This window comes from Cucumis melo, chromosome 11, assembly GCF_025177605.1.
Source record: "Cucumis melo cultivar AY chromosome 11, USDA_Cmelo_AY_1.0, whole genome shotgun sequence".
NCBI lineage: Eukaryota > Viridiplantae > Streptophyta > Magnoliopsida > Cucurbitales > Cucurbitaceae > Cucumis > Cucumis melo.
The window spans coordinates 28,490,267-28,515,154 of NC_066867.1; the positions used below are offsets into that span (position 1 = coordinate 28,490,267).

A 24,888-nucleotide genomic window follows, 5' to 3' on the forward strand; every position below is an offset into this window, starting at 1 on the left:
GCACTACCAAGCAACCTAAAATCCCATTTACATTACAAAAAAACAAAAATCTTAATAATAATAACAATAATTCAAGCAACCTGACCCTAATTAGGCAACCACTCATGTCCCCTTCATTTGTTCATAAACATTCAAACACTTTTTGTAGAACCAAAAAGCCCTTTGAATATGATTAAGACCTGTCTCCTTTTCCTTTTTGTTTCTACTCTCTTCTTCTTAATTTGTCAGTAGGATTAATCCAAACATACTCTTAATTTTGTGCAACTCGGTTCTAATAGACTTTAAGTACAAATTTAAGCATACTTTAACCAATCAAGATATCAACAGGATTTTGTAGAAGATTAGAAAATGAAGTAAAAAAAAAAAAAAAAAAAAGTGGAAGGAGAGGAGTAAACCGAAAGAAAGAAGAGAAGAGTATAGAAAATAGGTATGAGTTGCAAAGAAGAGGAAATGGAGTGTTTTTAAGTGAAATGGTTGCTTCAACATAATATGTGGTTGGAGTTACACTTCACGAGGGGGGCATGGAGTTAGATTCACGAACTGAAAGACAACCAAAGCCTAACTTTAGGCTTGCAGTTGGCTTCCAGTCATTTTCTTGCACGAATATTGCTATCATTACTCTATTTTTTCATACCATTCATTCTTTTTTTCTTATTAAAACAATGTTAATTTTTTATTTTTTTTAAAAAAGGATCACTCAAAGTTCTTTTTCAGTGTATATAAGTTGAGCAATTAGGAACAAAAAATCATTTTGGATTGATAGAAAAAAAAAGTGAATTATCGGTAATTTTAGATAGTCAAACTAAAGAAGGTTGAGGTTAAAATATAATTTTAGTCTAACTTTTAAGTTTGTCGACATTCAGTTTCTATATGTTTAAATATTCAATTTTTGTTTCCTAAATTTAGTTCATAACTACTATTTTTTTTTTATTACAGTATTAAAAAAAACATGAAAATTACATAAATAAATTTTGATACTTAAAAATATGGAAAGTAAAATTGAACCAATTTAAAAAAATAATAATTTAAACTATTTACAAAATATAGTAAACTTTTCAAATAAACGATAGAGAGTTTGATGCATTTTGATATATTTTGTAAATAACTTCGATATTTTACTATTTTTGTAATATAATTTGTGACGAATAATAGACGTAAATATAATTTGGATGTAATGCTTGGAATTTGTTATAACTGCCCCAATCTACTTCTCAAACTCATCAATATGACCTTCCTATCACACCCATACCACTAAGAATAGAGAGTAAAGGAATTGAATGGCATAAAGTGTTAAATTCAACTTTCTCATTTATACAAAAAACATAAATTAATTATATTATCAATTATATGAAAGCGCATTATTGATTTTCTTAGTCCGAAATTGGTACATGTTTTACTCTACTCTCAACAAATCTTCTACTAGTTTACCATATCAAAGGTCGATAGTTTCACCTTTCACTTTAACAATTATTAAAACAATTAAGAAAATTAAATAAAAAGAGGAAAAAAATGTATATCAACAAACTCCAAAGTCCTAAGAGTGTAGGATCATGAATTAGTTGGCTAAATAAAATTAAAATCAAAGTGATAAAACCATGAATTGGTGGGAGAGGTTTTCTTTGACTAATTCATTAGAGACATATAAGCATGAAAATCAATTAAATTGTCTTTCGTAAATCAAAATTTAATTAAGATCAATAAAAAGAGGGTTAGTTTAGGTTTAGTGATAATTAAATAAAAAAAAAAAAAAAAGTTTCAAATTAAGTAGTTGAGATCTAGTTAGAAGGACAAAAGAAAGTGGCTTGCACAATACTCTCCTTATTTGGCTATCTTATAAGATAAGACAATGGCTTTTGAGTAAAGTTATGAAGCATTTTGAAAAATGGGTCTCTCTCCTTTTATAAATATACACACATACTAATATATATAGAAATTAATATATATATATATTTACATTATTGAATTGGTTAAGTGTCTATAGATAAATGATTATAAAATTGGGTATGACTTTGTTACAAAATTTGGTCCTTTTTTTTAGAGTAAGCAAAGTCTCTATCCATATGCTTCAAAAATAAGATAGAAAAGTATACAACCACTTTTTTCTTTTTTCATATATCTCTCTAATAAAGATTAAGAAAAGAAAAAAAAAATGATTTTTTCATACTTTGGGATTATATTAAATTAAATGTCTACATGCATGTTTATAACTTTAGTTACTATCAAGCAACAACTGAGAATAACTTAGTCAAAAGGTCAAATTAATCACATCATCTTTGGTTAGTTTTTCAATTATATTTGGTATAGCTAACTTATAACAATTATAGTTTACTTATTTTCTTTTTTAATTAGATCAAAATTAAAAAATACATATCAAAAGTGATTACAATTAATATGCAGATTCAAAAAAAAAAAAATGAAATGAAACTTTAACTTACTCCTAAGCTAATTAACTATTTTGATATTATGATCGCTTGTAGTATATATATTATATAAAGAACATAAAGTTGTGAGAGCTCGACTTTAACTAAATCTATCTATATGTACGTACAAATACCAGTTAAGTTAAGTTCATTTTTATTACCATGTTGTATACCATTTAAAAGTTCATAAATTTAGAAAGGTTTAAACATAGAATTAGTTAGTGTTATGTTTGGGTTTGTATTTGACTGCAGTGAGTAAATCAATGAAGTTAATTATTGTATAGTACAATTAACTATATATATACCTAAACATTATGAAAAATCAAAAGTAATTTAGTTTAGTGATAACTTGGACATAATTCAATTGGTTAATAATTACCTACGCTTTTCAATATATTTTAAAAGAAATTAATTATATTTTAGAAAATATGTAGTAATTACTAATTAAAAAACAACTGTTTTATTACAAATTAGCAAAATTTGTAACTTACCCAAAATTAATCGAGTATCGATTATCATTTTAAGTGTGAAAACGTATTCAGAACTAAAAAAGAATTAGAGTATGTAGGCTATATTTATATATATAATGTTTTATATATATATATATATAGTGAGTAGTGAGTTAAGTGACAGCCAATCAAGAGAAAAATATTTATTTAGTGAGAGAATAGAAAAGGAAGTGGGTAGGCATATAGTTCAAGTTGGAAGAATGGATTTAGTGACAATTCACAAATACACTGACCTCACAACTTACAAAACTTGGAACCCATCAATATGAACAACCACTTCCCATTTTACACCAACATTAATTACAATCAAATCCATACATTTTTCAAATCCTAATTAATCTCTTTTAATCAAAATATTTACAATATTTAGTCTTTTTATCTGTTATTTATATATACATATATTTCACATTATATTATTATTGTTATTATTATTATTAGTTTGTAGAAAATGACTCATACCTCATCTCAGCTTAGGGTCCCCTCCCCAATAATGGTTATTTGATGCTTAATTAATGACCCCCCCTCTTTTTCATACTTATGTGGCTTTTGAGTTTTAAAAATTTATATGATATTACCATTTTTAAAATTATTATTATAATTAATCAAACTAAACCATGATATATACTATTTTCACATTATAAAAACTATAACAATGCGTTTGGAGCAACATTTTCGTTGAGTGGAACGAATTAGCTATTATAGTCTATTTATCGTCGATTAAGATTCTTAGTTTTTATAACTCACACTTAGTATAGAGAAAGCTATTTGAAAACACTTGTAGTAAAGATGGAGTTATTATAATTAAATCATAATAGTTTGTGTTTGAAACGTAGATTATTTAAGTTTGTGTTATAATAGCATGTGTTTGTGATATATATTATTTTAGTTTAAAAAGAAAATAGGGAATATTGTAGCAAAAATAAAACAATGATAAATGAGATTTTTAAATGTTTTTCATAGCTAATTGAAAATTTTAAAATAGTGTTTATTGTAATTAAAAAGTGATTATTACAGTCTTGCGGCCACTTGTTACTTACGATGTTTACCATTTTGTTTACAATGTGTTACTAACATCAATGTCTCATTGAGAGATTATACATTAGTATGTTTTCATAATTGATTAAATTCATTCAAGAAAAGAAAAGCTATATCTGAATCTAATTTTCAAAATGGAAATTATAAGATTTGCTTTGTAACTATTGAAATTTATGTTGGTTTAATTGCTTCATAAATTTTCAGTCATGAATTTTAATCCATTTCTAAAAAAAATAATAATTTTGAAAAATTAATGAAATTAGATAACAAAACATAAATAGTTGTTTAATTTGCAAGTTTATTTTCAAAAATTCAGAAATAAAAAATCGAATTGGTGTTACCAAAACGTCAATTAACGATTAAACCTTTTTCTTTTTTCCTTATATACACACATTTTTTTTAGATCTTTATAATTTTACCCACTTTTCATTTTCCTTTACGAAGAAAAATAAAATAAACAAATAATCAAATCATCTTTGCAAATCCACACAAACGATGGTTCCAAATATTCACGAGATGAAAGAGAAAAAAAAAAAGATAAAGATTCAAAATAAGAATAAAATTAAATATGATTTTGACCTCTCAAATTTTATCCAAATTCTATTTTCGAAACCATCTTTTTAAAAGTTGATTGAGTTTTATTATTCTACTTTTAATTTTGATCATTGAAATTTTATCAAACACTAATTAATCTAAAATTATCATAAAAAAAATAAGGCTTTGGTATTAGAACCACTCTTTATTATTAAATTCACTACAAAGAGAACACCTTCTCTATTTTCTGCCAATCCCATACCCCTTCTAATTTCACATCTTAATTAGGTATTTCAAATTTCATTAACTTAAAATTTTATATTAAATCAAAATTACCCATTATTTATTATCAAATAAGATTTTTTTTATATATATATAAAAAAAAAAACCATTTGATTAATTAGTTTAATCTTGTGGTTTAGTTTGGTATTAGTTCAATTCATTGCAACTGTTTTGACTTTTTTTAGAAACCAAACCCCATAATTGTTTCTGTTTATTTATTTATTCATTTATTACAACATATCATCACAAGAACTAGGAAATTTGACTACTAACCCAATTTAATTATAAGCTTGAAGGTTTCAGAACTTGAGTACGTTTAAGAAAAGTTTAGGATTGAACCCTTCAAAAGAATATAAATCATATGTACATAGTAATTTTTATTTCATTTATGTGCTTAATTATGATTTAGAAATATTAGTATATTGTCGTCCCACGAGCTGTTAGCTAGATCATGAATATATAACTTACAAGTGAAGACGACAACTATCTTTATTCTATTAGTATAAGATTTTTTGGAGTGATAATATACAAATTAAAAGCAAAGTCACGAGATTAATTTATACCTAAAATGGAAAATGTCATCAATATAATCCTTGAGAATTTAGTGGGTTGTCGTGTGTGATTAACCAACATCAAATAAAGATGTAGTGAAGCCTAACTCCAAAACAGTCACATAAGCAGTGTGCTCTAATAAAAAGAAGTTAGCCTAGATAATAATGTGTAGGTGAGATAGATGACTATTCAAAGAGATTCATTCGATAGAATTAATCGAGACTATTGGATATGTCACCACCATTAGGTTTAAACCCAAAGTTAACATTGAAAATATTTTATCCCTAACCTTAATTAAGAGTCCTATATCTTTATTTAGATAGAGTCAAAACAGATACTCTCGGGATTGCTTAATTGAAGTACATAAATCTAGGAAATGGAGAAAAATCTCTCATTTAGAACTTTATTAATCCAAAGTAACAAAAGCCTTAAAGCTATTGGTTGAGTTGGGTGAGCTTTGATTCTAACCCACTCAAAGTAACCCTCATTTGGCTGTTAGGCTTTGTGAGTTCTCTAATCATTTTTATATATATAGATATAGATATATATATTTATATAATTTTCCTATTTTCCCACAACCACCCAATTTATTTGGTTTACCATCCTCCATATTTCAGGCACATCCTCCCCAAAAAAATTTAAAACATATTTAAAAAAATTATTAAAAATATACAAAAACACACTCTTGGAATATGTATGTATAAATTGTTGCCTAATTTTCCATATATTATATAAATTTGAGTAAGTAGTGGTACTAAGGTGGAGCAGCTTAAAGTCAAGTATGAATTGAATTTGTATTTATGTACAACGCATCCATATTATACCATTGGGGGAAGACTTAATTAAATTAATTGGTGCCGTCTAATCATAGGGTTATGCTATCAAATAATGAAATCAAACCACATATATTTCATTTTATTTAATTAACTTATCTATTAATTACATCGATTTGATAAATAAACTAAGTGCGTAGAGGCGACTAACTTATTTTTTAGACGTAAGAGAAAGTATAAGATGAGAAGTCAATTCTAAAAGTAAAGTTTTGAACGTTGCACCATTCTAAATGAATAATGAGATATACAAGAAGCCAATTACTAGAGATGCCAATAAAGGATGGATAAAGAAATTGGACCATTGTGGTTTAATTGACCCGCCATGAATTTATAGGTCAACGTTGAGGTCAACTTGTCTCATATACGAACATTTTAACCATTCTTCTAAAAGGAGACGAAGGAAACGATCTAGATTTAGTCTCTTTATGTATATAGTATCAAGTATTACTGTATCGGTGTGTATGTAACAAACATTATACCAAAATGTCTTATCTTTCGACTGTTTTGCAAGTGACCATTTTCCTAAAATACAAATTTATCGTGATAAAGTCCAGTAAATTTCTTTAACTAGATTTTGCCTAGGGATAATTACTATGAATATTAAGATAGTTTGGTAATTCAATTGCCGAATCTTAAGGGTATGTATACTAAATAAACAAAACCAACTAATAATACTTTATTATATCAACTCCACTGGAGACTAATAAATATTTGGCTTTGTATTATTATTTATATTACGCTAATTAATCTATGTGTCAGACAATTATTGGTCAATAATTTGTTTTCAAAATTTTGATTAAGATAATTAGTTAGTTGGCGGTTTGAAAAGAAATTTGTTGCGTCCAAATTGGGAGTTGGGTCGACCCGGCCCAGCAAGAATCGGGTTCACATTAAGCTTCAAGCAAAGGTGGAAAAAAGTAATTGAAATATTATATATTTATATATATTTGTATGTACGTATGTATTTATATATTGCTTGAAAATTAATTTATGACATCATGCCTCTCATCTATAAAAGTATAAATCATAATATAAAACTTTAAATCGTGGGGGTTTCCTGTCCTAAAGTGAAATAGGCAATGGTTTAAATATGTCATTTTCTTTTTCTTTTTCTTTACTTTCTCTCTCTCAAGCATTTATTAATGACTATATCTTATTCTGTAACTTGTTTTGTACATTGTGTGAGCTTAATTTAAAAATGAAAGAGAAAAAAAGAAAAGAAAACTAATTAAATCATATCTACATTACTATCATTCTTCATTAAATTGGTAAAATTTGAGGAGTGTTGGACATGAAATTGATTTTTTTTTAAGAATAGTAAATTATTTTCAAAGTATTTATAAATATAATACAATATCAAAACGATACGTAAATATGAAAATTTAGAATCAATTTTTTGGAGTTTATTAATGATAAATCATTTTGTTAATAGAGGTATATCAACGGTAAAAATCTATCGTAACAATATATTAACTCTTTAAAAAAAATATTAAACCAACTTAATTATTAGTTATAAAAGTATTGTTCGTTACAATTACCTTATTTCTATTCATGAGGCTATCATGAAATACTTTTTAGGAAGTAAACAACTCCAACTCGTCCAACCTTAAACGACTCTCTTAATTAAACTCATTAACATATGAAATTTGCTTAGTTAATTAATTTCTCTTTATACTAAATGAATGAATATAGCATATACTTTACTTTAATATAGAGATTGAAAAAGAATAGGGAGAGTCTCCTCGCGGAAGTATATATTAATATACAATTCATCTACTTTAGAAAAACTTGATAGCACAATTGAGAAGGAAGGCAATGAAAATGAAACAAAGTCGAAAAGCTTATGAATAAATGTGAATTAGGGTTAGGTTATTGAAAGTTGAAGGCAGTACCAAAAGAAGAAGAAAGAGCATTGTAATATTATTATCACGAAGTCACATACGTATGGAACTCATTGAAACACACACACACACAAACACAAACACAAGAGAGAGCTCACAACCAAAGTCTCTCAAGCAATTTTTCTAAAAGAATAGTAATTAAAAAGGATGAGGTGGCGCATATAAAGGGCGTGAGAAAGCAGAAATTAAAAGTCATAAACACAAACCCCTTTAAACTCATCCCAACTAGCTTTTCTTGTTTCTTCGCCAATTTAGGTTGCCACTTCAAGCAACTAATTAAATTAATTAACACATTATAAAGATTTGTAGGTACCAAAATAAAATTACTTTGCTACATCTACTTATATATATATATATATATATATATATATATATATATATTATATAGTTGTTTCCATTAGTGTTATAAGTTGTTTTTTTAGCTTTTCTTTAGTTGAATTGAATTGGGAAAAAAAAAATATTTACACATTTTATCGAATTGGACGAAGATGAGTACAAATCGGAAATACCAAATTCTAAATACTATTTATCAATTATTTTTAGTTCTTTTATAATTTAAAAGAAAAAAGAAAAAAGAAAAAAGAAAAAAGAAAAAAGAAAAGTCACTACATACTGTTAACATTACATGGAACTCTTTTTTCTCTCACGAGTGGGCGGCTTTCAACCCTTCATTACTAATATTATAAATATTATATATACACACACACACCATTTCCTACTCTCTCACTCCTTACCTCTCTCTCTCTCTCTCTCTCTCTCTCTCTCTCTCTCTCTCTCTCTCTCTTACTTTTCTCACTTCAATCCTCACAAAAGTTTTGATTTTGATTGCTTTCATGGAAACCCCAGACGAGTTTATGCCTTCAAACCATCAAATCCATTCTATTCTTTCCCTTAAACGCCGCCGCCGTAACAAGCGTTTACGCCTCCTTTCTTCCCCTCCCGATACCACTTCTTCCTCCTCTTGCGGCGGCACCGACGAATTCCCCGCCCCTTCCTCTTCCATCTCCGGCGGCGACACCAATAATAACAATAATAGTCTCCTTCTTCATCATCATCATCATGACGATTATCATGAAATCAGTACTGAAGAGGAAGAAGATATGGCTAATTGCTTGATTCTTTTAGCTCAAGGAGATTCCGCCCACCGCCGCCCAACCCAAAATTTTCCACACCCTCTCAAAATTAATCCCAAGACATCATTCAATTTTGAGATGGCTAAAACCACCGCTGGATTTTATGTTTACGAGTGTAAGACTTGTAATCGGACTTTCCCTTCCTTTCAAGCCCTCGGCGGCCACCGCGCTAGCCATAAGAAGCCTAAGACCACGATGGTCACCGCCCTGGAGGATCAACCAGAAGAGCCACAATTGATCAAAATTGCGGCATCTCCCGTACAAATTCCAACCAAAACGGTGACTGCAGGAACGAATTATCAAACCCACAAGGGCGGAAAAGTACACGAGTGCTCTATATGTGGATTGGAATTCACTTCAGGTCAAGCATTGGGAGGACATATGAGGAGACATAGAGCTACAACAACCGCCATGTCAAGCGCACAACAAGTAGTCGTGGCTACGAACACGGAGGAGGATAACAATAATACTAATCATCATCGTCATCGTAGTAATTCCGATGAGAGGAAGGAAAGAAACATTCTAGAATTGGATCTGAATTTACCGGCGCCGGAGGAAGATCTCCGAGAGACAAAGTTTCAATTTACGGCAACTCCACAAACAATCGTCTTCTCATCACCAACACTTGTTGATTGTCATTATTGAAGAGAAAAAAAAAAAAAAGGAAGCAACCAACAACGATCCGGCCGGCCAAATATTGGGGGGGGGGGGGGGGGGGGGGTTAAATTGTGAATTGTGTTTTTTCATTTTTTTTATCTTAAATTTTCTTTTTAATTACATTTACTTATTATTATTATTATATATAGTGATTAAATATATTCTTTGAAGCTATATATATATATATATATATATATATAAAAGAAAAAAGAAATATTTGGTTATCTACCCATTGAAATTGAGTAAGAGTATGGTTAGTTGGGTGTGTCTTCTTATTTGGTTACCTCTTTTTCATTCATGAAAAGTGGGTGATTTTTTATCTCACTTTTTTTTTTACCTATTTTAAAAAAAATTAACAAAAAAGATTAAATCTTTTTTAAGAAAACAGTAAATAGTGAAAGAAAAAAAAAATTGTGATCAGATGGGGGTTAGGGTTTGGCAGCTCCACCACCAGATTTAAAAGCAGTGTCTTTTGCATATGCTTTGCTTCGCTTCTACATATGACTCTCACTCTTTTCTCTTTTAATTTTTTTGCTCTCTCTCTCATATTAAATGACAAAAAAAATACATGGATGGCAGGCTGAGTTGGTAACTAAGCTATGCCAAATGGATCCACCTGTCTGTCTGTCTGTCTGTCTCTCTCTCTCTCTCTCTCTCTCTCTTGGTGGGTTTTTCTTTTTTTTAAAAAAAAATGAAAAAAAGAGAAAAGAAGAAGAAGAAGAAGAAGAAGAGAATAGTACAGCTCAATTTTAGTTCTAAGCCTAACAGTTACACCTAAGTGAAGTGACCAACTGTATTATCCTATCCCTTATTATAGAAGGAAAAGCTACTTTTAAAACAAAACATAGGGAAAAGGGATGTGTTGGGTCCCACTTCCTCCTCCTTGGTGGGACCCTACTCCTTATGTCCCCTTCGTCATTCCCGATAAACACTCTCTCAACCTCTTTTCACCACATTGCCAATTGGGCTTGGATTGGATAAGTGGGCCTCCTCTCAGGTCCATTCCTTTTTGGGCCCACACCTTCTTCTATTTCTCTTTTTATTCTTTTTATTCCTTTTATTCTTTTATTTTATGGTTGGGTTTTGCCTTTGCCACGTATTTAGGTCTTTATCTACTTACTCCTTCCACCAACATTGGAGCACTGATTTTAGTATGCCTTTTTACTATTTTATCCATGTCCACACTGTGTTCTCATTTCTATTTTCTGTTTTATATTTCTTCAAAATTGAATTATGTGGGGGACGTGCATGCCATGAACACTACCAGAACTACTCGACTTGAGCCTACGTCAATTTGTTTAGATATCTACATTGTATCAACACATACATTTCTAAAGATAACATTGAATTTTCCTATCTCATGTATTGCTAAAACTAATAAAACGCATAAAGAGATATTGTTGTATATACTAGAATTAATCTCAAAGTATTAGTAGATATAACATAATGTAGTAAAATTTAGATCTAGCTCTTTGAAGTCTATCTACGATGGAGAAACCTCAATCCTTATCAAGCAATTGACTCTTTGCGTTGGATTTGTTGAAGCCATGCATTGCGAATAAACAATTGGTAGAACTTTGCAACTTGTTAGTGAACCCTTTAGAGCTAGCTAAGCTTTGGGTCTAATCGATGGGTAGAAATTGATCTTGCAACCTCGATCTTGTCTTGTCTTGTCTTGTCTTATGTACTTTGTGTTTTTCGCTAACTAAACTTGATCCCACCAGCCATATCATTGATAGGAGTTTTTGTTGCTAATAAATTTTGTTATATTTGTAAGTTATTTAAAAGTTTTACTGCATAATATACCTAATTATTTGTAGAAGCTTGTTCACAAGGTTGAAATGCAGTCAGGATTACTACGATAATGAGATCGTGAAGAGAATTGAGTTGAAAACAGTGAGAAAAGAACGTAATATGAGTTAGATTACAAATGGAATCAAAGTTCTCAATCTAAACATGACTTTGATAATACAACTCATTACAAACTCATTATATTCCAACGTCTCTCGCATCATACTCTTAAAAGTGTCATCCAATGCAATTATCCAAACATAAAATAAAACTTATTAACATTAGTGTTTGTATTCATCTCACTCATTTCGCATAAAAAAAATCAAATAATGTATCATATATGTCAAAGGAATGGAATGAAAGAGAAAGAGTTTAGCATTGATTCTCTTTGCATTTAAACACAAAGTTGTTATCCATAGGTTCATTATAACTCAATGCTCAATTATTTTGCAAAACCTATTGTGAGGATGATTGGACAAACATCTAATACAACTTTTATAGGTTGAGCTTTTGAATTAATTTCATTCACAGACTTAGGTGAAAGTTAGGAAAGCCTAACATATATATGTATGAATTGCATTTGTTTAGGGATTATTTTTTTATGGGTCCAAATAAAAGAAGAAGGTTCATGATTGGCACATGTTGTATCAACACCCTAAGCCCCCATCTTATCAAATAATATCAAAACTTTAAGTACTATGTAGATTTTACAGAACATAAAGGAAGGGTCACTATTTTAGAAGAACATGATTTGATATTGACATTATTATATATATATATATATATATAGGTGAAAACATTAGGTTGTTAAAAGGAAAAACATATGGCAGACTTAATAACAAATGAGAAGATGACAAGTGGACACTTTGAAGTTGTAACATCTGACAAAGAAAATTAAAATGCTTGGTCTGCTTGGGCTGGCAAATGCAATATTGGAACAATATTTAATGTTATATCGAGTAACACCAACTTTTTAGTTTCTTTCGGTATTTTTCACATTTATCAAAAAACTTAATCTTTTTCTTAAGAAATTTATAGTAATATTATGGGGAAAAAAAACCATACTCCCATTATTCATTACTTGACACAACGGTAACATTTAAAAATTATATAAAAAATCTCTCAAATCAATAGATCATTTAATAACGAGTCAATAATGTACAAAAAGTATTGATACTAGGATAGTACTAGTTTTTATCTCATCTCTTCGATACTTCATATCCACTTTGTAATTAACTCCATCTAAATTTTCAAATCTAATGTTTTATAATTAACAAAAAGATACTCAATGTTATAACTTACAAACTTGAACATATCAATCTCATACTTATTACTTAGTTACTACTGTCTCCTAAAATTTTTAACATATAATATTTAGAAAATAAAAAGAGGAAAATATAGTAAAACAGAAGTAATTAAAAGTAGAACCGACAAAAGAGAGCGGTTAAAATAAAGAAAGAGGAAGAGGAATAGATAAGTGGCTAAAAAGCAAATGGGTACAATCCGACCGACAACAGCTATGTTTTGCCGTCTAATTGTTTCAATATTTGGCCATCTCCTCCCAAAATCCAACCCAATAACTTTACATCTTTTTAAAAAATTTGGTTTAAAAAAGTGCATTTTTGTTAACAATGGTTTATATATTTTTCTAATTCATCTTTTTATTATATCAATTTAATTCTCAAAGTGAGCGATGATTGTATTAATTTAAACTTTAAATTTTTATATATGTATCAATCTAAATTCTCAACTTTCATAAATGTGCTTAAGTAAAATATAATGATGGTTTAAATTGATAGATGTATTTATGTTTTTAAGGTATTGTAAATGTTTAGGATTTAAATTGATACATTTATTAGTTTTGGGTTTAGATTGATACAACAATTCTCAACATTTTAAGTTTAAATTGATAAAATTATTAGTTCAATATTTAAATTGATATAGCGAAAATTTTTCTTTTTATTTTTTTAATATCATACTACCAACTTTAAGCAACCATCATTGGTTTAAGATTAAATATTGTTTTGATGTTTTATGTTCTTAACTATATTTTATCTCTACTTTTTCATAACTTTTAGTTTGGTTTCTTTATTTTCGATTTATTAACTATGTATAACGTACTTGTATTTTATAAAAAATGGTTGATTTTTGGGGCGACCGGGGATATAACATTTGAGTTTAAATTAATTAAGGATATAGCAAAAAATAAAAAAAATTGCAAATATGACAAATTTTAAATACAATCCCAAGTAAAAGACGAAAATGCCCTTGTAAGTAGATACATTTCACGCTTCGTACACTTCGTATTCCGATTTCGTCGGTCTTCACGTTTTCCTTCCATCTTCCACTTTCTTCTCCTTTCTTCGTATTCCGATTTGGTTTTCTCTTGCCGGTGCCTTCGTTTTCCGCTTTGCTTCACGTTCTCGACTTCATCATCTACAGACTTCTCTGCTTTTCGTTATTCTCCACTTCAATTGTAAGTTATTTGTTTTTCTTTTGAAATAATAAGTTGTTTTCATAAGGTATCTTTGTTTTCCGTTTAGTTGTAACCTGTTTGAAATAGATTTCTTTTTCTTTTTCTATTTGTTTGAAATCGATTTCTTCATTTTATGTTTGGTTCTGCTTTGTTTTTTAGTTTATGTGTTGTTACTTAGGGTTTAGGGTCTATCAGTGATATATAATATCACTGATAGACTTGAAGGATGTTTAGTTTGTTTGCATTGGAATGTTATTAGATAATTTAGTTTAATGTAAATTTTTATGTGTTGTCGTTTAGGTTCTATCAGTCATATGTTTCTATCAACTTAAAAAGGATGTTTAACTTGTTTGTGTTGGTTTGGTATTAGATGTTTTAGCTTAATCTGCATTTATTATCCGTTATTGCTTATGGTCTATCAGTAATATAGTCTATCGATGATATGTTCTATTAGTGATATGGTCTATCAATGATATGGTTTATCAATGATATGTTTCAATCCTTGATAGACTTAGAAGATGTTTAGCTTGTTTGACTTGGGAAGTTAGTAGAAGTCTAGTTTAATGTGTTTTTTTTTTTTTTTTTGTGATGTTGCTTAAAGTCTATGAGTGATATGTTTCTATCACTGATTGATAGATTTGGAGGATGTTTAACTTGTTTGTGCTGGAATGTTTAACTTGAATCTTGATAGACTTTAAGGATGCTTAACTTGTTTGCGCTAAGGTGTGTTAGTAAATGTTTTATAGTTTATGTGCATTTATTTCTGCGATGTTTCTTAAAAACTATCAATGATATGTTCTATCATTGATAGATTTGGAATATGTTTAGGGATGTTTAGTAGATACTTTTGTTTAATGTGCATTTTTTATGTGATGTTGCTTAAAGGTCTTTCGGTGATTGATTTCTATCACTTAGACTTAGAGGATGTTTAGCTTGCTTGCAATGGGATGCTAGTAGATACTTTAGTTTAATATGTATTTTTTATGTGTTGTTGCTTAGGGTCTATTGGTGATCACTAGTAGACTTGGAAGATATTTAGATTGCTTGCATTATGATATATATATTTATAAACTTTCATTCAATATTATCATTTCAGGTTGTTCAAGAAAAGAAAAAAAGATGAAAACTATGGAAATAGCGAAGAATGTTAAAAATGTTAGGCCGAAGATACAACTTAACCGATCAAAGAGAATGTTGGTGATTGCAGAAGACTAGAAAATTGCAAGAGACCTATTGATTTGTCCCTAGTTTGATTGCAACTCTCTCATCGAGTAAATGGATATTGTTGTATATTAGTTTTGTGAATATTTCATGATAGAAAAGATCAACGATAGACTTCACATTTTATTTGATTTTGTTATATTGATATAGAAAAGGTTGGACCACAAGTTGAACATTGCAAGTTATGCCTTTTATATTCTTAAATAGTTGTGACTTTTTAATTGATGTTAAAATCTATTAATAATAGACAGATAGACCATAACGGTGAAAGAATTGATTTTACATATTAATATAGAAAAATGTTGGATCACAGGTGGAATAATCATTGTAAGTTATGTGCCTTTGTGTTCCCATTGAGAAATTAGAATTATACATGTTGAATAATTGCAAATTATTATTAATGAGTGCATTTTATTGAGGAAAAGTTTTGTTAATATACATGTTGAAGTCTATCATTAATAGAAGCTATCAACGATAAACTTCATAGTAAAGTCTATAAGCAATAGAACTATCAACTAAATTAAACTCCATTATGACATTACTACTTTATAATAAAGTAACATGTATAGACTTGAAATGTATTGATAAAAAAAAGTGGCTTATTATCGAAAGGTTTGAGTCAAACAAATAGAAAGTATTTCCTTCTAACAAAAGAAAAAAAAAAAAAAGGCAACAACATAATGTCACATAATTGTAAAAATAATGGAAGTGTGCACGTTCTACGGTTGTGACCAGCACGACAACAATAACTACATTTTGAGTGACTTTTCTTTTCATCAATCAATCTTTTTTTTTTTTCATGGTCCTTTTGCTTGACCCTTGCAAACTAGAGGTAGTGTTACACTCATAACATTGAATAATCATAATTCTGAATTCCTGCAAAAAAAAAAAAAAAAAAAAACAAAAAACAAAAATATACCATTATCATCCTAGTGTGTAACACTCATTGCATTAATAAAAGATAAAGTCTGTCACTGACCGACTAATATCAGTGATGGACTAGGATACAAGTTTATCATTGATAGACTAGTATCAATGATAACTTAGAATTAATATCAGTAATGTAGGATACAAGTCTATCACTGATAGTCTAATATTAGATGTAGGATACAAGTTTATCACTGATAGACTAATATTAGATGTAGGATACAAATCTATCGCTGATAGACTAATATCACCATGCTCATACTACCTAGTCTAACTAACAGTGATAACTTGTATTCTTTTAACCTAAAACGTAAAATTGATAGAAAAATTCATAATATGTTCAATTCTACAAAGCCTCAAACCGATGAAATCCAATACAAGTAAACAAACACATTTTTTTATATAAAAATACTAGTAAATCATCAAATTGAATTGAACAAAATCAACCTACAAAGATGAAACTAGATCAAATTGTAAAAATTGGATGACGTCGAATGAAAAATTTAGGGAAGAATCACATCTGAAAACAAATATCTAACTGAGATGATGAACATAAATTGGATGAAAAAACTGGAAAACAAATCTCACATTTTTAAAGAAAATTTGATTACATACTAAAAAATTAATATCAAAACCATAACATTGACCTACCGAAGTAGACGCAAACGGAAAATTGTAGAAAATTGCTACTCGTCGAAAATCTTTGAAGGCTAAAAATTGTTGAACGCAGGACGACGATTGGTCGTTGGAGGCGAGAATGGAACGAAAAATCGACCAATTGAAAGTGAAGATAAAATTAGAAAAAGAAAAGAGAGAGGACGAATTGTGAAAGTCATAAAAAATTGATCAGATTTGAGAGAATAAAAAAATGATATATATATCAAGATCGTGGAGGAGAGAAAATCAAGCCATATATTTTTGACCTAAAATAGGGGTATTTTAGGGATATATTAAAAAGAAATAAAAGATTTGCTATTTTTGCAAATAGTTTATAAGGTTGCTATATCCTTTATATTTTATGCCGAGAGAGATATCCATTATAAATCCCCTTGATTTTTTTGTTTAGTCCATGCTCCTAAAAGTGTGTGTGAGAATATTTAGTCCAAAATAACATGTAAACTTTAGTTTAAGAATAAAGTATGGTTTGAGACGTTATATATATTTAAATAGTTATAGAATTATTTACGATTAACGTTCACTGAGTTGCTGTGGTGTAGTGGTTATCACGTCAGTCTTACACACTGAAGGGTCCCCAGTTCGATCCTGGGCAGCAACACTTTTTTCTGAAATGGATTCTTCAAAATATAGAATGAATAAGTTACATCTTTTCTTTAAAAGAGAATGTAAGATAGAACTAAGTGAAGATGAATCGATAAAGTCGTGTTTTAAATTTATTTGTCTAATTACAAGACCAACTTATAGGGATGGATATATGGTCAAGGCAAAAAAATAAGATTTTTAATAAACCATAGTTATAATTAGGTTCAAATTTTAAATATTTCAGGGGTGAATGTATAATACTTTTAACTATATATAAATTACAATTTGGAGATAACAATATTAACAAGGAATATAAGTTTATAGATTCTCAGAAAAACTCTATTTTGATATGATTCACCAACCTTTTGGTTTCCATTGTCCAATTGACAAATCTCTAACTTTCATAAAAAGTAAAAAAAAAATTGTTAATCTAATAATATTATTAATTTACATTAATATCCTAAGTTTATTGATATATATCCATGAAAATAAAACCCCAATGCCTCTATAAGACACCAATATTTCTATAATCTACAAAGATTTGATTTGTATATCAAGTGAACTACTCTATTGTTTCTCCATAAATGAGAAGAACAAGAATTCACGCAGTCTTCTTCTACATTGAAATAAAACAACAGATACATTTGGGAAACGAAGCAAAGATTCAAAAGAAATCACTTCTTGGTGTAAGTTTGATGGTCGGGTCCAACGTCTCGGGAGCCAGTGTTGATATAAGGACCTCGAAAAGTGGCCTGTGGTGGAAGCGGCTTTGTCGGATCTATAACTGGTTTTTTTGAAGACCTGAATCGTAATCCTTTTCAATGTTAACTTCTCCAAATTCATCCATTCATTAAAGGAATGAAACTGTCATTTACTTACGCCATGTAAAAGGGAAATGCTAATCCAGCAGATGCAAAGGCTATCAGCCCAACGGCAACAATCAAATTCCGACGCCGTGTCATCAAGTTTTCTATGAGAGAACTGAAAAGAAATCTACAGAATGAGTAACAATTTCCAAGTAATCCAATCTAATCTCACTTTTCACGGTAATTCTAATTTATTGGCCAAAGAGGCAAAGAAATGAATTCATCATTCAATTTGGATAACTTCAAGAAAGAGAAAAAGAGCTACCACCCCTACACATAAATGGCCCTAATCATTGAAATAGTGTTCTTGCTTGTTTGAATAATCCTCGATACAGAAGAAATAGTTCAGGAATTACTAAATATTCCCCTACAGGAGTGCATCCAAAAAGATGATTTGATTGCATACCAAGGAGTCAAAAACTAATAGCAATATAAAGGTCTATTTGGATTGAGTTTTTAGGTACTAAAAAAAAGTGTTGATAAGTGCAAAGGAAGTATGTTTAGGCGATTAAAAAGTTGATACAAAAGAAGTATTTTTAAGCGATTAAAAAGTTGATTCAAACAGACCCTAACTCTACAATGGGCAAGTTAACAAAACAAATAAATTGGCAAATTTACTAGATTGCTTACCTCTTTTTTGCTTTAATAAATAACAGTTATTTTGATTTTGAAAAGTTCAACAAAAAGGCCTCAAGTGCATATCATCAGCTAAAAAGAAAAGGGAAAGAACAAAACACAGGAGCCAAGACAGTAAGGAAAAAGAATAGAAACATTTAGATGTATAACTGGAAAGGCAGATAGCAATTGATATTCTGTAAACTTAACCTACAAAGAACTTTATCATACAAGAACCACCAACCACCTTGAGTTGACAAGAAGCAGGAAATGCTTTACAGAAATCAAACCAAAATTTCTCGCCCACACACCTCAATATGAATGATTTGAAACAAGCGTGTCAGATACTCTAACTTCGAGAATATTGTGAACACAACGAGGATATCATAATGAACAAATTCCATAATTAATCTACCCAACATGAGATGGGATTATGTGAAATGACAACTTCTGAAATCCTGATACATTCTCAATTAATGACCAAGAAAGCTAAATAAGAACCTACAAGTACTAGAAAATCATAGCACTTCAGCAGCTAATCTTAAACTGAGAAACTTAAGCCTCAATCTCCATGGACACATACGCAAATCCAGATACAAAAGAACAGATGTTCGAACACAAAGCAGCAATTTGTTCCGCTAACTAACGCAAATTACAAATATTTGCCTAGTTTGTCCACATAATTGATCATGAAATTCATACATTTAGCAGGTATAAAATCTATCCATGGGGCGAAAAAACATTAAAATCGAATGAAACAAATGGCAATTAAAGCAACACCAAAGGAATCGAGAATGAATAAAAAAAACGTAAAGTAGAAAGAAAACCGTAGATGAAAAGTAGAAGAAGATGCGGAGGTTACCGAAGGAATCGAGGTTGAGAGTGATAAGCGAATGAAGTGAAGAGGAGGTTCTTGAAAGAGAAAACAATGGGAACTGATACGGAAAAATGAAAATTGTTGATCCAAGGGGTTCAGCCCTAAGCCATCCCAAGCCCCTGGAAATTAAATTCTGAAATACGGGTGTAAAAACTCGAACCGGTTGGTTGGGTTTGGTTCGGTCGGTTCGGTTCGGATTGGATCAACTTTCATTGAAGGATCAATTTTCATTAAAGTTCGAATAGAAGAAGAAGATCCCTCCCCTCTCTCTCTCTCTATGATCCTGTGAAGAAGAAGAAGAAAAACATAAGAGTGCACAATCGAGAAAAACAAACTCGACCGATACCCAATTTATTTTTTTCTCAATAAATTTTATTAGACCAACATAACAATGAAAAAAAGATATTTTCTAATAGATCTCAAACTATTCAAAAATAAAAAAATTGTTGTAACTCGTAAATAGTTTGACTCATTCTTCTATATATTTAAAAAGATCTCTTCTTTAACATTAAATAAATAAATAATATGTTTTTGATCCAGGTGTTTAGTCCAAAAAATTAGAACATAGTGAAGGAGAAATCATACAAAATGACCCAAAAATAAAAACACGTCACTTTTTCTAATTGAAATTTGTTGGAATCAAGACCTTACACATTTACCTATGATTTTTCTTAAAATACTCACTTTCCCAATTGATTTTAAATGTAACTAAGGTTTGAAAATTAATCTGAGAATTCAACAAAAAAAAAAAATATAACATAGCCTTGCTTTGAGATAATACTAAAATTCAATTTTAATTATTATCCTTCCAATATATCTTAAATACGGTTGACTTTTTTGTTTAAAAGAATTGTAAATTAATAAATTTCTATAAATTTTGAAACATATTTTATTTTTAGAAAGAATTTGGAAACATATTTATCTTGCATATAAATTATTATTATTATTATTAATTAATCAACTTTGACCAGACTTCAGATTTATTAAAAGTAAGGTAAATAAAATTTAATGTTTGAAAATATATAAGCTAAAATGGAACACATCTCTAAGTATAAAAATTAAAATAATCAAATTTAGAAGCATGAGTAGAGATTTGTAAACTCCAGCCTAAAGAAATTTGTAAATCTTCCAAGTAAAAAACATCAATTTTAGACCAGAATTTCACTGACTTCCTAGATTTTATAACTCCTCCCTTCTTACCATTCAACTTCTTATCCCAGTCATCTCTAAAATCCTAGGGTTTAATAATAATAATAATAATATGGGACTACCCAACTTGAAATTAGAGGTTTCATTCCAATCTCCTCATATTATTAAAATAATAATAAAAGAGAAATAAAAATAAAATGAGGATTGGGGCGGGAAATTTTGTTGGCCATACCATTGACCGGCTCACCCCAAATTTATGACTAAAAAATCTTTACCAGTCATTCACACTCTCGCCAGAACGAAACCCCACCGAAACTCCGATCCAATTTCCATCATGTCAACGCCCCACCGGTCACTCCCGTCCAACGCTTCTCCCGAAACCCTAACCCTAACCCTAACACTAACCCAACCCAACAATCAAACCGATCAACTTCATTTCACCGACGAAGACGAAATCAATCTCCTGAAGTCCTACCTCCAAATCTCCAGATCCGAAAACCCCACAAAGAATTCTCTCCCCACTCTCGATTCTCCGGCCTTCGACCGCCTTCAGACCGCCGTCGGCCCCAAATTCTCACACTCCGTCATCGCCGATAAGCTCCACCGCCTCAAACTCCTGTACCACAAATTCGCAAGAACAAAGTCCTTCATCAAAACTCCTCACCAACGTCAGATCCTCGACCTCGGCCGCAGCATCTGGGGAAAATCCCCCACACCTATAACAAGAAAACCACAGGTAATTTCACCTTCAAGGATACTTTCACGAAGAATCAAACAGAGATCAAGCACTAGAAAAGAAGGGGTTGGGGTGGATATTGATCTGAAGAACTTTCCTGTTCTTGTGGCTGAATTTTCTCAGCAGTTTCCGGGGAATGGGGTGTGGAGAGAAGGGCTGAGGAGAATGGAGGAGAAGAATTTGAAGGATATGAATGAGAAATGGGTTTTGTTGCATATTGAAGGGGCTGAGCTTAAGGCAAGAAGGGCTGCTTTATTAAAGCAGCAACTTAAGAACTACAGAGACTAATGAAGATGTGAATTAGAATTATGATTTCTTTTCTGATTTGTACAATACATAGTTACAGAAAGAGAGCATTTTCTTATTGTCAATGTTGTTGTGTTGTTCCTTGTCTTCGATTATGAAGTTATGGTAGAACTTAGAATAGGTGCACTTGTATTGTATGATTGTATTGTTATTAAATCAGCAAGGTAAAGATTTTTTACCAATGCAAAATGTTGCCAAGAGATTTAAGTTTGAGATTTTTTTTTCTTTTTTCAAGGCTCTAACACAGGTTCCTAATTAGAATTTCAACTCAAAGTAATTATGCTCTTAATAAAAAAGTTTGATTGGTGCTACTAATTTTCACTAATTCAACCAATAATTTTATTGGGTGATTTGCAAAATGAAAACCAAACCTAATATCTTCGGAATCCTGTCATTCTGGTAACAAAAAATGGCTCGTGCAGAATGTTCTTATTTACAATTCATTAATTGAACTGATAGCATTCATTTAAGGTAAAAAATGGTAAAGCCAGGATGTCCTATTTGAGATGAAGATGAAGAATAAAAGAACAATGCTGCAGCAAGTAAATTAGGAAAGCATACTAAATCAAGATTTGGAGGAGATCTAACCTTTTCAATACTCAGGCCGTTGAGATTTATTTATACCGTTCCAATCTCTTTGGCCTAAATCATAAACCAAAGAATTTAAAACAAAATTCACACCATCCAAATGATAGATGTATGTGGCAGAAAGCAGTTCGCTAAAGTGGTACAAATTCTCAAGACTGGATGTTGCAAAAATGAAGAACTAGCATACACCCGTAAAAGAAAAGGAGCAAGTTCATGATTCATAATCAATAAAATCCATCGTTTGTTCTAAAAACCATAGAATTTGGAAGTCACACAGCCATAAAAACAATTCACCTCTGCACAGAAAGTTAAGGATCAAGATCCATAAAACCCATGTTTGCTTCTAAATTCAAGAAATTGCAGTGTCCAGCAAAGATACAGGGCGTATGCATATATATAAGCCTCCTCTACAAACATACAGAGTTCAAGTAAACATAGAAACTCCTGCCGATTTTCTAAGCAAGAGAATTGACCACAGACACCAGGATATTTCATTTTAACACCATTATATGCTTATGACTGAATATTAACTCCTTTCTTTCTGGATAGTAGCACTTCACAAAATCAGTAAAACGAAGCAATCATTTAGCAGCAAGCGCATTTAACGAAGCAATCATTTAGCAGCAAGCGCATTTTGTTGAGTGCGATTCTCCTGCTGCTGTTGGTAGTTCAGGGGCCTCCTGAATAGCATGATATGCGGTTCGGGACGATGAATAGCATAGTGCACCCACCCACGACTCTGCTGAACTCCAATTGCACGCCATTCATTCTGCACATAAGATTAAAGGGCTAAAAGTATAACAAAATGCTTCCATGAAACGAGTAGTAAAACAGATTTGAAAAGCATCCTTTTGTTTCGAACAATGATAACTTGAGTTCAAGACGAAAGCCAAGAAACTCATAAGACATCGATGGTATGATAATGCTCCTATGCTTATGCCCAACAGAAGCGTCCATTGCTCACTAATTGCATAGAGAGAATTGCAAGATTGGAAAACCAGAAGGGGTCTAGTCTAATGAATAAGTCATAAGCCCTGGATTCTCAATCCTTTTTCATACAACTTCTATGCGAAATACTCATAAGCATGGTTACAACTTCATGCAACCATCAGCCAAATCAAAGAGAGAATATCAAGACCATATGAAAATATAAAAGATTAAAAATAGGGGAAAAAACTGTCCACGGAATAATAACTATTTCTTAAGGTCTCAAGAGTGATACCTAAACCTGATATAAGAATTCAACTACTGAACTAAGTTTCTTCCTAATCAATAAGAGAACACTTCCGTTCGTATCAAAATCGAAACACATAAATTTGAAACTAAGAAAACAAAATCGCTTACTTCCGAGAGCAGACGATTCTTAGGAAGCAACTTTGCGACTTCGGGTGGGAGAACCACGTGCCTGCACCAATCAATCCATATAGACATTGAAGACAAAGAACGAACGCTTCCAAATCCAAACAATTCTTCAAGACTGCGAGTAACAATGGAGTTGGAAACTGAGAGTAAGAACACAATACCTGTACTCATAAATGTCGTCGAAGTACTTCTCAGAGTACTGAATCTGACCCATCTATCACTGAGTGATCTTCGTCTTCCAGAGAGAATTACAATACAACGAAGCGGATTCAATGGTTTTGATCGCGGAAATGAAGCAACGTACGAACAGTGAACTGAAGGCTCAACTAGGGCTCCAGGATCCGACGAAATGGTATATTATTTATATAAATACGCTCGATATGAAGTAAATGAAATTCAAAGTTGGCCAATCATTTGTAGCCACGTGTATCGCAGTAAGGAATTTTCTTTTTCTTTTCAATTTATAGTATTATAGCTGATGGAAAGTAAACGGAACTCAAATTTTCTTCCCTTCCTTAATAGCTTCTAAATATGTTCGTATACAACTTTTAAAAGTTTAATTTTGAATGTTGTACTCACTTTCAAATTAAATTTTTTTTTCATTTTGAAAACTATTGTTTTCCAATAATAGATCTTTTTTTTCGACCAATTAATAATGATTTCTCTACAGATATTATCAAGAGGAGAACATAATACCAAGTAACATAACTTTGTAAAAGCTGAAAGTTCACCTGGATTAAAAAAGAAATATGATTTCTCCATTGAAAAAACCTTGAATTAAGAAGCCCTAATGAGCAAACTAATTTCACACTAACGCTTAAGTCAGTTTTTCAATTTAATTTTATTGCAGTTAACTTA

At 30.5% G+C, this 24,888-nt stretch overlaps 3 protein-coding genes and 1 non-coding gene across 5 annotated transcripts; 2 read left to right on the top strand and 2 right to left on the bottom strand.

The window, feature by feature from the left end:
• Positions 1 to 8,793: 8,793 nt before the first annotated feature.
• On the top strand, positions 8,794 to 10,080 carry LOC103504378 (zinc finger protein ZAT5-like). Its single transcript, XM_008468757.2, has one exon. The coding sequence runs from the start codon at positions 8,900 to 8,902 to the stop codon at positions 9,842 to 9,844; it is 945 nt and encodes a 314-aa protein (XP_008466979.1). The 5' UTR covers positions 8,794 to 8,899; the 3' UTR covers positions 9,845 to 10,080.
• A 7,393-nt stretch (positions 10,081 to 17,473) lies between these two features.
• Positions 17,474 to 17,547, top strand: TRNAV-UAC (transfer RNA valine (anticodon UAC)). Its single transcript has one exon. It is a non-coding gene; the product is annotated as a tRNA-Val (tRNA).
• A 505-nt stretch (positions 17,548 to 18,052) lies between these two features.
• Positions 18,053 to 21,415, bottom strand: LOC103503042 (uncharacterized). The gene is made up of 4 exons (XM_008467204.3): positions 21,271 to 21,415; positions 19,875 to 20,172; positions 18,411 to 18,512; positions 18,053 to 18,332 (listed from the first exon to the last, which is right to left on the bottom strand). Exons 3-4 carry the CDS (start codon positions 18,491 to 18,493, stop codon positions 18,206 to 18,208), a joined length of 210 nt encoding a protein of 69 aa, XP_008465426.1. The 5' UTR covers positions 18,494 to 18,512; positions 19,875 to 20,172; positions 21,271 to 21,415; the 3' UTR covers positions 18,053 to 18,205.
• Positions 21,416 to 22,976: 1,561 nt separating this feature from the next.
• Positions 22,977 to 24,383, bottom strand: LOC103503041 (cyclin-dependent kinases regulatory subunit 1-like). 2 transcript variants are annotated; one of them, XM_051091786.1, is made up of 4 exons: positions 24,192 to 24,383; positions 24,013 to 24,073; positions 23,272 to 23,437; positions 22,977 to 23,239 (listed from the first exon to the last, which is right to left on the bottom strand). In XM_051091786.1, the coding sequence occupies exons 1-3, from the start codon at positions 24,242 to 24,244 to the stop codon at positions 23,282 to 23,284; spliced, it is 270 nt and encodes an 89-aa protein (XP_050947743.1). In that variant the 5' UTR covers positions 24,245 to 24,383; the 3' UTR covers positions 22,977 to 23,239; positions 23,272 to 23,281. The 2 variants fall into 2 exon arrangements, with proteins under 2 accessions (XP_050947743.1, XP_008465423.1); XM_008467201.3 differs by having other exon boundaries at positions 22,977 to 23,437; positions 24,192 to 24,382.
• Between the last annotated feature and the right edge of the window lie 505 nt (positions 24,384 to 24,888).

Bases quoted from the DNA above. Each gene is read 5' to 3' on its own strand.
- LOC103504378 (XM_008468757.2), top strand. From the start codon at position 8,900: ATGGAAACCCCAGACGAGTTTATGCCTTCAAACCATCAAATCCATTCT.
- LOC103503042 (XM_008467204.3), bottom strand. From the start codon at position 18,493: ATGACACGGCGTCGGAATTTGATTGTTGCCGTTGGGCTGATAGCCTTT. The intron at 18,333-18,410 runs GTAAGTAAATGA...ATTACGATTCAG, and splicing joins GCATTTCCCTTTTACATGGC to GTCTTCAAAAAAACCAGTTA.
- LOC103503041 (XM_051091786.1), bottom strand. From the start codon at position 24,244: ATGGGTCAGATTCAGTACTCTGAGAAGTACTTCGACGACATTTATGAG. The intron at 24,074-24,191 runs GTATTGTGTTCT...TGATTGGTGCAG, and splicing joins GACGACATTTATGAGTACAG to GCACGTGGTTCTCCCACCCG. The intron at 23,438-24,012 runs GTAAGCGATTTT...TCTTATGTGCAG, and splicing joins AGAATCGTCTGCTCTCGGAA to AATGAATGGCGTGCAATTGG.